Source organism: Bos javanicus, chromosome 10 (assembly GCF_032452875.1).
Source record: "Bos javanicus breed banteng chromosome 10, ARS-OSU_banteng_1.0, whole genome shotgun sequence".
Lineage (NCBI taxonomy): Eukaryota > Metazoa > Chordata > Mammalia > Artiodactyla > Bovidae > Bos > Bos javanicus.
In genome coordinates, this window is record NC_083877.1 from 46,057,778 (window position 1) to 46,072,401 (window position 14,624).

Here is a 14,624-nt window from a genome sequence, read left to right on the forward strand (position 1 = left end):
GAAGTATACTTTCAGAAGTCTCCAGCTTCTGAAAATAACATCTGGTACGTGCACTTAACAAAAACCTTGAAAGAATGACCTCGTTTTTATTTAAAACGTTTTCATTTAAAAATGAGAATGAATTTAGCAAAATTAGACATAAATCAACTTTTACCTTATTAGGAGATTACTATTTTCAACACTTACCTTAAGCCACAACATGGATTTAACTTCTAACCAGTTAGCTTCCTGTCTCTCCTCAACCAGATTGGACTGCAACTTTTTTGAGAGCAAGGGATTGATTACTGGACTCCATCGTCCCAGCTTATGTATTATAAATTCTGTGAATCTCCACGCAGACATAAATGCTGCTAGTTTTAAGACCTTAAGGAATTCTTTAATATTTGAAAACTATTTTGATAAGAGCAGCTGTCCTTAACTGCTACTATTGTTGTATACAAGTGGGTTCTCAGAGTGTGATCCTGAGCCCCTGAGGGTTTCCAAAACCCTTCAGGGGTACATGAGGTCAAACTATTTTCATAAATAATACTGATGTTACTTTTATTCTCTACCCTTATTCTCTCACAAGCATGCAGTGGAGTTTTCCAGAGGCTACCCAATGTGTGATATCTCAAGAGACCAAAGGCAAAGGCAGATGTAAAAATCCAGCTGTCTTCTATTAAGCCAAATAACAAAGACAGTTACAAAAATTAAAATGCCAATCTTCTCACCAAATTTTTGTTTTGAAAATTTATGTAAATTACTACTTGTTAACAGGTAATGGATTTATTATTATTAATTGTAAAGGATATAATAAATATATATTATTTATATATAAATATAACTTTCCATACAACAGATATCAATAGCTATAAGCCATACAAACAAAGGCTCTTTGGGTTCTCAATAATTTTAAGACGGTAAAAGAGGCCTGAAAACAAAAAGTTTGAGAACCGCTGTGGTACACAATTACATAACATATACAATAATATGTACCAAGGGCTTTCCACAGATAAGAAGCTCAAGTTAATTCCGAAGTATAATTACTTCTTACACCCCCTAATCTTGTTGAGTAATAGATCTTGCAAAACATAATTCAGCATAAAGCCAGTCTGTCCCAGTCCCTATTTAAGGGGCTTTAGATACTTAAGTATTCAGAGTCCTTTTCATAAAGATGTTCTGACCTATAAAACCACCTATTACTTGAATAGTGTTTGGAGTCTCTCAAAGTTTGCACAAAAATTACCTTGTGCACCCTAACAACAACCTGTGAAGTGAATGTGAAGTATTACCCATTGTTTTACAAATGATACCATAAGACTTAGGCTCAAAGGAAACAGAACTACTTTCCAAGGATGTATTGCTACCTAGAAGAGCCTAGGATGTTGGTCTTTTGCAATATGCTTGGCTGCCTTGAGGCTGTTTCACTGTGATGTAACTGCAAGCTCCCAAAGAAAACAGGGCAAGGGCATGACTTTTATTGCCCCAGTGCCAAAACAGGGATTTCCCCTCCCTGAAAAGAACGCAATCAGACTCCGCACTCGGTCACCGAGTTATTCCACACACTGGCTACTCTTTTGGTGCCCTACCAAAAAGAAAAGGAAAGAAGACGTTTGAGAGTGTTGGAGAATAAATACCAGAATACATAACCCTCCAAGATGATGAATTAGCCAAAGACTCATAGTTAATAATCATTTAATCACTGAAACAACAGGCAGGCAAGAACAAGATCAAGCTCAATATAAAAATATGAGATTATATCAATGAATGGATGCCAATAGGTTAGTGGGAGGCCCGCATGAAATGGGTTCAATTCACAGAACTTGAGCAGAAGGAAAAAACCCACATAAAGTTGCGAAACTAGCTTTATTGGTTCTACAAATGAAAGCACATGACTAAAATCACCCTCCCAAAGCAATGTCAGAGACAAACTTTGTTGCAAGATGCAAAGATGCCATCCTAGCCCTTGGACAGAAATAACCCCTCCCTTAGAGCCAGCCATACTAGTTTGTTCTTTGTATCAGCACAAGCCTCTAAGTTATGCTCCATTTTAACTTAAGTTCCTCAAGAGATGTTCGATCTTCTGCACCTCTTTCCCACAGTCATGTGGACGCCCTGACTGACAAAGGCAAGGCTGACTCACAACAGGAAATCTGTCACTTGCATAAACTCTATTCCTTTTTCTAGATGCATGTGCCCAGTGAGGCCATTTTAAAATTTGATGTGAGTTTACCTAGAAAAAGCCATAAGGGAGCTGTCTGCTTTGTATCCCTGTAGAAAGTAATCCACAGAGAAAGTAATTTCATCATTCCTCATGAGGTATGCTTTTTCTAGTGTTTACTTTGGTCATTTCTTCCCCCAAATCTCTTGGGGAAAAAAAAGAAAGAAAGACACAACTTACCACAATCGCAGCACCACAGCTACAATTAGAGCTAATGCAACATCAACTAATTTGTAAAGCAATTTGACACACTTTATTTGTTGTTTCATACTCAACATTCACTGTGGAAGAAACATTAGTAGGTAAGTTTTCTGCACCCTCATAAAAGAACTGCAATACTGCACTGCAAAATCAATTAACCGGTTATAATCTTTACGGGCTTCGTGCAGAAAAAGACAATCTGACTTTACAAAGGCAAGCAAAGCATCAAACCTCTCAGAGCTCAAGGAAGCCAGTTATCTCGACTCCTTATACCAGGGTACATTTTTCTTTGTGGCTGTTGCCTGTGATTTTCTCTAAGGACATAATAATCACCATTTAAGAAGTAACCTGTCAAAAGTGTTAAGGCATTCTCTAAACTATCTTCCTAGCTCCGGCCCATAATGAGAAACGTCACACAGTTAAACCGTACCACTGCTCTTTTATTTCTTCAAATGAACTTAAGATTTTTGAAACGCACAATTTACATTCTACTCTCCAACCCAAGCTGCCACCGATTATCTCAAAGCTGATAAACAAAGACCCTATCGGCTGCACCAGGGCCCTACCAGGAAGTAATCAAAGCAGTGTGGCCGGTGCGATCCTAAGTCGTTAGAGCAGACAATAAGAGGGCACTGGGGCTTCCAAGAGGCCCGGCAGAAGGAGTTAAGATGCTTAAGCAATGCAAAAGCATTACATAAACCTAATAACTGTCCTCCAGCACATGGACTCGGAAATCCCAAAGCAGTTTCAACCCACCAAGAAGACCTGAAAAGCAGCGCTAGCCGCCCCTCCAAAGCAGCTGCTCCATCAGCCTTCTGAGCTTTTTTAGCCCGCAGCCTGTTTTCAAACTTCCCCCTCCCGTGCTGATGAAAGCCTCTGACCTCGGCCTCCCGAGTTCTGAGCACCTCTCGGGGTCGCGGCTCCCGCCCACCGGGCGTGGGTCGGGTCGCTGGAGCATAGGGGGAAGCGAAAGGAAGCGGGGCCAGAGCAGGTAGCGAAGGGCCCCAGCGCGCCCAGCAGCCCAAACAAAGCTGCCCCCAAGAGCGGCGCTTTTCCTGTCCGGTCGAGGAGAACACACAACTAGGGCCCGGCCACACGTGCGGCCGCCTTGTGGGGGCCGGACACCCACTCCCGCAGCCCCCCGACCGGGCGACACGGGCCACCACAGCCCCCCGGCATTGCCGGGCGGCGCAGGGGCGCGAGCCGCAGGCCAGGGTCCCGGCTCGCCGCCGTCCCCACGCGCTCGTGGCCCCCGCGGGCTCGCATCCCTCGCGGGCCTCTCCTTCGCCGGCCGGACCGTCGGGCCACGGGAAACAAAGGAGCCGCCGCCGCCGCTCCGCCCGCCGCCGCTCCGCACGCCTCACCGAGTACCCTTCCCCAGCCACCGGGCCCGGCTTGCCCGCACCGCTTCCCGAGTCCGCGCGTCCGCCGCCCGCGGCCCCTAGACGGCAGGCCCGGCGGAGCCGGGGCCTCGGGTGCGTTGCAGGCCGCCTGGGGCCGCACTCACCGCTGCAGCACCAGGACGACGGGGAGCCGTTGGGGAACTTGGCTGAGTCCGGAGCGATGCAGACGCTGGAGCTCAGGTGCGGACACTCCATGGCCACCAGAAGAGCTGCGAGGACTGAGGCTCCGGGACCCGGCGAGGCGGGGGCGGAGGAACTCCGACGACTCCGTCTGGGGTCGCTCCTCGCCCGACGCTCGGCCGACGGCGGCTGCGTCCCGAGCCCTTGCGTCAAAGAAAGCAAAAGCTTCCGGGAGCCGGGTTTTCTCTCCCGCCGTCTCTAGATGTCCGGCTCCAGAAAACGTGGTGCTCCGGGATCCGGGTCCTGCCGCCACCCCTAGGTTGGGGGCTTCCGTCTTCCCAGGCCGGCCCGGCCCCGCCCCTGGGCAGGCCCCGCCTCCAGGCCCGGCCCCGCCCCCGTCTTCCCCAGCTAGGTGGGGTCCGCGCGCTCGCAGGCGGGTGGCCCAGAGTCAGACTGCGCTCTGAAGTGACTTTCCCAACTCCGCTGCCCCGAGCAGCCGCGACTTTCCCCGGCCCCGAGAAGGGTGGGGCGCCAAGCCGGGGCACACTGGGCCGGTCCGCTGCTTTTTCCCCGCCCTGGGCGAGCTCTCGCAGTCAGAAAACACTGATCCAGCGTAATGAGATGGTCTGACTACCCCGGGGTAGAAAATCTGGTCACGAAAGAAAGTGTGAAGAAGAAAATAAAAACCACACGGGCAGACAGAGAGCCCCCACTTTACACACTGTGGCTCAGACTCAGGTTAAAGGCCTGGCCCCCGGTGGCCCAGCGGGCTGCATGGGTCCCAGAGCAGTACTGGTTTAGTGGTCTGCTCCCTGCGGCAGGTACCATACTGACTAAGTTCTAGTTCTGGACTAGGTTCTAGACATGTGGCCTTAGCCAGCCACTTAGGTGCGAGATGGCGGGGGCGATCGTGAACCGGGGTTCAAACACTGTCACTATGAATCACTATTGGCATTACCTCGAGCATATGATCGGACATTCAGATCTCAACGTCCAGTTTAAGTTTAAGCGAGATAGCTGTAACCTAGGTTTGCTGAGCGGGCGGTCCCGGTGATGAGGTGATAAAAAGGGAAGGGATCTAACGTTTGTTAAACACCCACTGCTGTCTCCTAGCCAGGCACTTAACACACAATACCTCATTTCAACCGCGCACCACCCCGCCAGCTGCTGTTACCATCCTCCCTTTTTACCGCAGGGGAAACCGAGCCTTTAATTAGTTAATCCGCGCCGGGATTGGATCCCGCCTCTCCGACCTCTCAGTCCAAAAAAAGAGCATAGGGCAAGCCTCAAGAGGCCGCTAGGGCAAGCGCTACACCCAAGCGAGCCTGCGACCTCTCCGGGAAACGGCCTTGAGGGCGTCCCGGGCTGTTAGAAAATGCCTCAAAGTTGGGGCTCCTTGTAAAACCCGGCGAAGGAGCAACAGGCCAGGAGGCGGGGAGGGGGGAGGTTGATGTGGCAATCCTGCGGGCTGGGAGAGAGGAGGAAGGAGGGTCAGGAAATGATTAACCGGGCCGGGCCGGGAAGAGGTTAGAGCGGGGCACCTCCCCGTACTCAGTCCTGGAGCAGTCGAGGGATGCCCTCAGTCACCTCTCACGCCTCGCCATCCTCCGCACCACCAGCCGCCGCTCTGCTTCTGCCGCGCGATCCCCTGCCTAGGTGTACACTCACCTGCAGCATCTCTGCGGACACTTCCCCCCTCCTCCCCCACCGCATATCCCTCTAGTATTTCCGACTCCTCAGGCAACCGTCTTTGGTTGCTTCCCAAGTTTTACTTGACTGCTTTAGAGCAAGCCATTTGGAGGTTTTATGACAGTGACAGAGTTGTGGAAATTGCAGCTGCTCAAATCCTAGTTCAGTTGCCTACTTGATGACCAACTTTAGCAAGTATTTCTAGTCCTCCCAAGCCTTTTTTTTTCCATCTGTAAAATGGGGAAGGTAATATTTATCTCACAAAAAGGATGTGAGAAGTCATGAGAATTGCCACCCCCATAGTAGGTAGTCAATAATTTACAGTTTTCCAATGCTGCAAATAATGCTTGAATAAAAGTGGCTAAACCAACAACGAAATTAAAAGTTTTTACATTAAAAATGTTTTTAAAATATAGCTTTAAAAAATGGCAGCAGGTGAGAGAATAATTCCTAAGAAGAGGGAGGATAAACAATAAATGTGACCTCAGCTCAGGCTGTCCCAACCCTCTCCTCCTATCAACCGATTCTTATCCAAGGACTAGTTGGATCAAGTTCTATCCCTCTGGACACCTACCCCCATTTATCATTCATGCCCCCTCATTTAACCCTGAAACATGCCCTGAACTCATGCTGGTCTGCCCTCTAGCATGTAATGTTTCCTTTTTCACCCTCATGAAGACTCAGTTTCCTTGTCATCTAGATTTCAGCTTAAACATCACTTCCTCAAGGGGGCCTTTCCTGACCCTGCTCCACATCCTGGTTCCCTCCAGGTGTGCGATGCCCTTGTCTGCCCCCATATTCCTCCTTTTAAAACACTCTTCAGGCGTGTATTTATTTAATGTCTGTCTTCCCCTTGAAGGTCCATAAGGGTAGCAAACAAGTCCGTCTGGTTTCCTGCTGTACTCCTAGGAGTGGAACATGGAGGGTATCCAGTAAGTGAGAGTTAGATCATAAAGGAGTGATCGATTAGCAATGTCTACCATGGGCAGATGGTTAGGAAGTGGCCCAGTATATGCCAAGTAATTGTTCTGCTTAACCTCTCTTAATCTCTAAATTTCCCTTCAGCTTTGAATTTATGATTTTAACAGTATCAAGAATGTGAATATACCTTGTAAGGTGCAAACTGGGTGTGTGTGGGGTGGCTGAGGGGAAAGGAAAAGTTTTATTAGTCTTCTCTCTTTAACTAAAATAGAAACCTCTCCAAGCAGGGGTCCTAACTTAATCATCCCTGACTGCTATGGATCACAGAGGGAAAACTATGACTATCAGGCAGTTCAGAAAAGCTGGGCAAAATCAGAAGGCCCTCCTGGGACGTTTGCTTGGTTTACCTAAAACTTTATTGTGTCTCTGAAAGTTTTCATACTGTGAAAAAAAAAAATTTTTTTTTTAATCCTCGTGGTGAGTAAATGTGTCAAAAGGGGGAAGACCACGGGGCATACTGGGGAATCTGCCTTTTTAGTCCCTCCTTTCCTCAGCTGCGTTTATTCCAATGTTCGCTTTTTGATTCTTGGCCTGCATCCCTCTGGCGCTGGGGAACTCTGACTTACAGGAGGGTGAGCCCGGTGGTGCTGAGCCAGCCTCCATCACCGGTGCCCAGAACACGAAGCCTCCCGGAATCCCCGCGGAGGGGTGGGGGGACGCGGGGGAGGGGTTAGGAATAGAAGAGGATGGCTCTTGCTCACAGAGGCGGGCGAGTTTTAGAAGTCTGCATTTTTCAGAGGAGAGGAATGAAAAATTTCAACCGTATTATCATATGTCTTTCTTTTAGAGGGGATATCTATATAAAGGGGGGTGGGGAGAAGGGGCTGAGCCTGGAGCGGGAAGGGGGCTGCTGGGGAGGGGGATATACGTTGCCGAGGGAACCACGATCAGGACCCTTTTCAAGGTTGTCAAGACCATCCTCATCTAACTTTTAGACTCCAGGCTTCTGGCAGAATCGGTGGTCCCGAAGCAAGAATAACAAGCAGACCGGGCCCTGGGGAAGATGTCTTATTGAAAACACCGAGAGAGCTAGGTTAATGATTTACCTTAGAGATTTTCCTAGGAGCAAAATCTCCTTAGACAACTCAGGAGGAGGCTTGGCGGGTATTTGGAAGGAGGGGAAGAGGGTGAGGAGCAGAAGCTCAGGGACACTTTTAACAGCTTGTTTAATTTTCCAAGAGGCACTTATCTGATACTTCCTTGCTTGTTTACTAGTTTATCTATTGTCAGTCTCCTCCAGGAGAACGGAGACCTTGCTAGTCCTGTTCAATGCCTGATTTCCAGCTCCTGGAATTCAGCCTGGTGCATGGCAGGCAGGTCCTTCATAACTATTTGTTGAATGATTAAATCAATGATGAGGCTGGGTGTGGGCTTCAGCCAGCTAGCCATCACTGGCTGTCATTCTCTCAGTTCTTTTCATTTACCCCTTTCTATTATCTCCCTGCCCCAGATTCTTTAGTGACTCCCCATGTGTGGCAAGATAAAACTGGAAACCCACTGCCATCACAGTCACTCATCCCTTCTCTTTTGTTAAAGCTTAAAAAAAAAAAAAAAACTATTCCAGCAACATCTAAAATATTGTTGTTGAGTCACTAAGTCAGGTCCAACTCTTTGCGACCCCATGGACTGTAGCCCTCCAGGCTCTTCTGTCCGTGGAATTTCCCAGGCAAGAATACTGGAGTGGGTTGCCATTTTCTTCTCCAGGGGATTGCCCCCTCTCCCCCTGCCCCACACAGGGATCTTCCCTGAGTCTCTTGCATCGGCAGGCAGATTCTTCCCCACTGGCCACCAGGGAAGCCCCAGTATCTAAAATAGCTCCCTCATTATAGAAAATGTGCTTTTCTCCCCCACTTTCCCTTCTGCTTGGCCAGCTGACTCCTCTCTCATGAAGTATATAGCCTCCTCAGAGAAGCCCTCCATCATTCACTCAAGACTAAGCCTTCCCTTCACACCATCACTCATTCCGTTCCTGCAGCCTGCACATGGTGCTGGGTTTTTCTGTTTATGTTTCAGTCTCCTTTGGGAGCAGATGCTTTTCTTTTCAATTGTGGATCCTAGGCAATGAGTTCAGCAACTGAAGATATAAGAAAAAGATTATTGATTAAATGTTAGAAGTGCCCCTTTCAAGAGTGATTATATCAATCATTTTGTGTAATATTCCCCTAGGGATTCACTGAAAGGACTTCAACTCATTTCTGGTCCTGAGTAGGTGCCAGATACTCTATCAGGTGATTTTCATTTCTTCTTAAATCCCTACAGCAAATATCTTAGATACAGGTATAATCCTTTCCTTTTTACTAATGAAAGACCTAAAGCTCAAAGAAGGTTTAAATAATTGCACTGCTGCTGCTAAGTCACTTCAGTTGTGTCTGACTCTGTGCAACCCCATAGACAGCAGCCCACCAGGCTCCCCCGTCCCTGAGATTCTCCAGGCAAGAACACTGGAGTGGGTTGCCATTTCCTTCTCCAGTGCATGAAAGTGAAAAGTGAAAGTGAAGTCACTAGGCTCCGTACACACAATAAGTAATTGCTCTTTCATCAAAAGTGGTTTTCACCCCTCACACACATGATCAGATAAATGATTTTGCAGTATTTTCTACGGGTAGCTGAAGTTCCTAACAATGAAGAAGATTCTTAGGAACCACAGGACACAGAAAAGCCTTCTGAGTAACTAAAGAATTTATGTTCAGCACCATTATCATAATCATTGTATAATCAACATCTAAATTTGTATTCCTTTTAACGCTTTTCCTCTTTGTCATTGAAATGTGAACTTCAAGGCAGTTTTATGAAGGAGATGAGGTTTTCTTGTTTAAAGACCCACTTTGCAGCTAAAGCACTGACCAACTATGCAAAACCAAATGGCTCCAGCACCAAAGAACTCTAATAAATGAAGGAATCACTTTTCTCTCTGGGCCCCAGTCTCCCATTTGTAAAATCAGGGAGTTGAACCCCCTGGGCCTTGATGATCCCCAAGGGCCATTGTAGAGTGGACATCCATTGATCCTGTGATAGCTCACGGCCACCAAGCGCTATTGGCAGAAGACCGTCCTTATATCCTTCGGCAGTGACTGCTAACTGTTCACCCTAAATTTTTTTGTTTGTTTGTTTGTTTTTTTTTTAAGATTGGCTCCTTTTAAAATTAATTATTTATTTATTTAGCTGTGCCGTGTCTTCATTGCGCACAAGGGCCTTCTCTAGTTGTGGTGAGAGGGGCTACTCTCTAGTTGCTGTCTGTGAGCTTCTCATTGCGGTAGCTTCTTCTCTTGGTCAGAGCACAGGTTCTAGAGCACATGGTCTTCAGTAGTTGCAGCTCTCAGGCTCTAGAGCGCAAGCTCAGTAGTTGTGGTGCACGGACTTAGTTGCCCCAGGGCATGTGGAAACCCCCTGGATCAGGAATCAAACCTGTGTCCGCTGCAAGGGCAAATGGCTTCTTAGCCACTGGCCCACCAGGGAAGTTCCCCAAAGCTGTTTTCTTTTCTCCTAGGCTCAGAAAAGACATTTCTCAGCTTCCTTTATAGCTGGGTGTAGTCATTTTTATTCAATAGACTGAGCAGAAATCACTGGCTGGCGTTGTGGACAGCTGCCCATGACAAAAACACTTCAGTGTAGAGTTTTGCTTATCAACACGTGGAGGAAATATATTAGGTAGGGTCCAGGAAGAAATGTCGGGTCTTCTAGGCTTCAGAAGAAAGAAAGTCTGCTCTTCTTTTCTGTTTCTCTTCAACCATTTGTTCATTTATTCAACACATATTGTCTGTACTCCTGCCACATGCCAGGCACTAAAAGTACAAAGACTTAGAGCTCCAAGCTATGTGGGGGCCTCCTCTGTTGACATCTCTTTGCTACTATCAAGATGGAAAGTATAATATCACTCCTTTCCCCTTGCTTCTTCACTGACTGACTGGACATCAGATCCTCTGAATTTTAAAGTGCTGTCTAGACATGGAGTCTTAGGCCTTAAAACTGTGAAAATGACTTCACACTTAAAGGGCCTGGCTTGGTGCTTGGTATACAGTAGACCCTCAATGAATGTCCATTTCCTTGAGAACTTGTCTAGTAGGAGGGTTGATGTGGGTGATGGAGGATGGTAGCCTGAAATCACTGATAGTTAGCCCAGAAGGGTAGATTTTTATCCTTTTTAAAGGAACCCAGGACAGATTATTCATTCAATAAATATCACTGATGCTCAAGACTCACAGAATATAAAACTGAAACAACACAATGTCTCATTCTCAAAGGGACAAGGAAAGGAGCAAGAGAAACAGACAAGCAAAGAGGTAATTGCAACCCAGCATGATAAGTGCTATGACGGGAAGTACAGGATGTTGCCTAGCCACAAACAAGGGGCAACCCACCCAGGCGGGTGGATGGGGGTGGGGGAAGCATCACGCAAGACTTCCTGGAGGAAGTAACATATGACCTGAGCCGTGAATGATACATGGACGTTAACCAGGTAGGGTGGGGGAGGGGGGCATGGCATCTGAGGCAGAGGGAACTGTACCCTGCAAAGGTTCAGAGACTCAGAGAGAGTCTGAGACTGCCAGTCTGGCTGGAGAGTCGTGTGCAAGGAGGTAAAAAGCTGGGAGGTCAGGTCAGCAAGGAAGACAGACGTAAAGGGCTACTGACTCTCTGTAGCAGAGAACTGACATGATAGAGAAATCTGGGTCCCCAGGATTCAGGAATCCATCAGGGGTTGCACTCTGCCAGGTCTTGGGAGAGGGTATAAGGGTGCCGAGTTGCAGTGATAAGATAGAGGAAAGAAAGGAACCGCTAACAGTCTGTAAGATGTTCACCTGCATTAGTGATCTGAGAAATGCAAATAAAATCCACAGCGCACACCTACGTAGAGCCAAATAGGAGAGATTAGAATGCAGATGCGACTCCCCCCCCACTGTAATCCTGACAGGACCCCTGACACTGTGTCCTCTGGGAGCCTACAAACCCCTGGGAGGGAGAGGCTCATATGCTTTAAGAAGTAGGATTTGGGTGGAGAAGAGAATCCTAGACTTAGAGAACCTCTACCTCTGCCTAATCTAATCTGAACCTTATCTAATCTGACAATTCTGCTATCTGGAAAGTGAAGTCGAGGGTGCAACTCTTTGCGACCCCATGGACTGTAGCCTACCAGGCTCCTCCCTCCATGGGATTCTCCAGGCAAGAGTACTGGAGTGGGTTGCCATTTCCTTCTCCAAGGGATCTTCCCGACCCAGGGATCGAACCCAGGTCTCCCGCATTCCAGGCAGATGCCTTAACCTCTGAGCCACCAGGGAAGCCCTGAACCTTATCTAATCTGACAATTCAGCTATCTGGAGTATCCAGCTAACCAGAAAATGAAATTCTCACATATCCAGATCATCTGTTTTATAGCCCCAGACCCTCCCATGAGGTGTCTGATGCACTGGAAAGAAGTGGGGCTTTGGTCTGCTCAGGATGGGGTCCTGCTTCCACCACTGGCCTGCTGTGTGACCTTGGCCTGCACCCTGACCTCTCTGGAGCCTCCATCTATGAAATGGGAATAATAATACCTGCTCGCAAAATGGTGATTTTCCTGCTCTGTCTCCCTTAGCCAAATACTTAAAAAAAAAAAAAAATCATTCATTTATTTATTTATCTGGCTGTGCCGTGTTTTACTTGCAGCACATGGGATTTTCAATCTTTGTTGTGGCAGGCGGGATCTTTAGCTGCGGCATGTGGGATCTAGTTCCCTGACCAGGGATTGAACCCATGCCCCCTGCATCGAGAGCACAGAGTCTTAGCCACTGGACCACCAGGGAAATCCCTCCCTTGGCCAAATACTTAATGTTTGGAAACGGAGAGCAGGGGTCCATGTATCATGGTCAGAACCATTTTCTGAGGTCACCAATACCCATAATTTATGCATTTATGTAATCACACCAAAGGTTATAAGCATATTTTATAATTCTGTCATCTAGAAAGCTCTGCTGTGGTTGACCCAGTTATAAAATTGGCAGCAACAGGAGGAAAAAAAAAGATATTTCACCTTTTTTTCATCCAAAGAACAATGATGGAAAAGTAAGGAAAGGGCCTTAGAGCCCTTTCAGCCTTTCTCAGTTCCCTGTGTAGCAGCTGGTGCTTTCAGGCTGGAAATGGAGATCAGAAGTAACAACGCTTCATGGAAAAGTACCCTAAGAGCCCTTAGGGCAGATGATTAGAGAATAGGAAGGGCCAGAAGTTTCACAGAGGAGGAGACTGGTCCTAGAGAGGTGATGCACTTGTCCAGCAACACAGAGTCCTCTGGGCAACTCCGGACACCAGAGTGCTCTTTGCTTGCCAGAGTCTGTGCAAAGCAAAGTTGAAGACTTTTCACGCATCTTACTTGACTTTTCCTGTGTGCGTAGGATGCACAAGCTGATTCCAGTGAAAAAAGAGATGACTACAGAGGCAGGCTTGGGCTTCCCGGGTGGTGCTAGCAGTAAAGAACCTGCCTGTCAATGAAGGAGACACAAGAGACGCAGGTTCGATCCCTGGGTCGGGAGGATCTCCTGAGGAGGGCATGGCAACCCACTCCAGTATTCTTCCCTGGAGAATCCCATAGACTGAGGAGCTTGGTGGGCTACAGCCCATGGGGTCACACAGAGTCAGACACAACTGAAGTGACTTAACACGCACACATGCACAGAGGCAGGTTTGTGCCTCCCCCACACCCCCCAAACTGGTCCTAGGTGCTCACCTTGTACATGCATCGCCAGTTCTGCCTGTGGTTGTCCATAATGGGTATTTTTATTGTTGACATCCTGGTATTAACTTGGTTATAGTCATTTACCTCTTTTTCTTATCACTGAATCAAAAAACCAACTATGGTGAGTTGAATGCCCAGGCAGTCGGGTTCTCAGTTTCATTGAGGTTTTACAGCACTTCAAAGACAACTTCATCTGTACTTCCTTAAACAAGACTTTCAAAGTCAGAAAAGAGCCTGAATCTGTAACAGGCAGGGGGCATTTACTGTGCCTTGGCTGAGATGCAAGACTTCTTTCTCCTGTCTCAGAGTATATTTCCTTTCCATTTCCCCTGCCCATGCCCACCACCCCCTCCCATCCCAGGACCCTCAGTGTTTCCTACTGGACCACACCTCCCCAGCATCCAGCCAGAAAAACACAAAATCAGGACACTCCCTTCTCTGAACCCTAGCCACAGGCCTTGAAGGGGCCTCACCCTCAGCCTGTGCTAAGACTTGGAGCTTCCATGGCTGGATCCCTGCTGAGTGGCCAGCCTGCAGTGGGTCTTGGCCAAAGAAGGGAGGAACCACACAAAGGCCACATCCCCAGCTCCCACTGCCAGATCTCAACTGCAAACTTGCATCACCGCTTCCTGCCTGTGCCCTACTGGAAGCTGTCGGCAGCTGCCCACTGCTCCCAGGAGCAAGCCTAGAGCCTTCCGTGGCCTCAAGGCTCTTGACCCACCTGCCAGCCTTGTTTCTCTCCACACCCCCACACAGGCCTGACTGCTGAGCAGATCCTTAGTGCTCTCACCCTGGCTTCTTGCACATGCTCTCCTCTGCCTCTTTCACCCCAGCCTGTGAAAGTCCTCCCACCTCCCGAGGCACAACACAAAGCCCATCTTTAGAAAACTGTGTAAGTGAAAGGGTTAGCTGACTCTCTGCAACCCCATGGACTGTAGCCAGCCAGGCTCCTCTGTCTGTGGAATTTGCCAGGCAAGAACACTGGAGTGGGTAGCCGTTCCCTTCCCCAGGGGATCTTCCCGACACAGGGATGGAACCTGGGTCTCCTGCCCTGCAGGCAGATTCTTTACCATCTGAGCCACCAGGGAAGCCCATCTTTAGAAAAATTCTGCAGAATTCTCTGGCAGTCCGGTGGTTAGAACTCTGAGCCTTCACTGCTGAGGGCCCAGCTTTGATTCCTCATCGGGGAACTAAGATCCCACAAATGGTGCAGCGCAGCCAAAAGGAAAAAGATGCACACACCCATATAGGTTAAGCAAATGTGGCAAACTACCAACATTTAAAAAAGAGAAAAATTCTGCCCAGCACCCATCTCTTTCATATTTTC

At 48.0% G+C, this 14,624-nt stretch overlaps 1 protein-coding gene across 1 annotated transcript in view; it reads right to left on the minus strand.

Annotated features, from left to right (window-relative positions):
- Nucleotides 1-3,445, minus strand: part of USP3 (ubiquitin specific peptidase 3) — a 102,130-nt gene extending 98,685 nt beyond the window's left edge. The window contains exon 1 of the mRNA XM_061431053.1: nt 3,283-3,445. Coding sequence (XP_061287037.1) covers nt 3,283-3,359 — 77 coding nt within the window. The 5' untranslated portion in view covers nt 3,360-3,445. The remainder of the gene's footprint in view (nt 1-3,282) is intronic.
- Nucleotides 3,446-14,624: the final 11,179 nt, after the last annotated feature.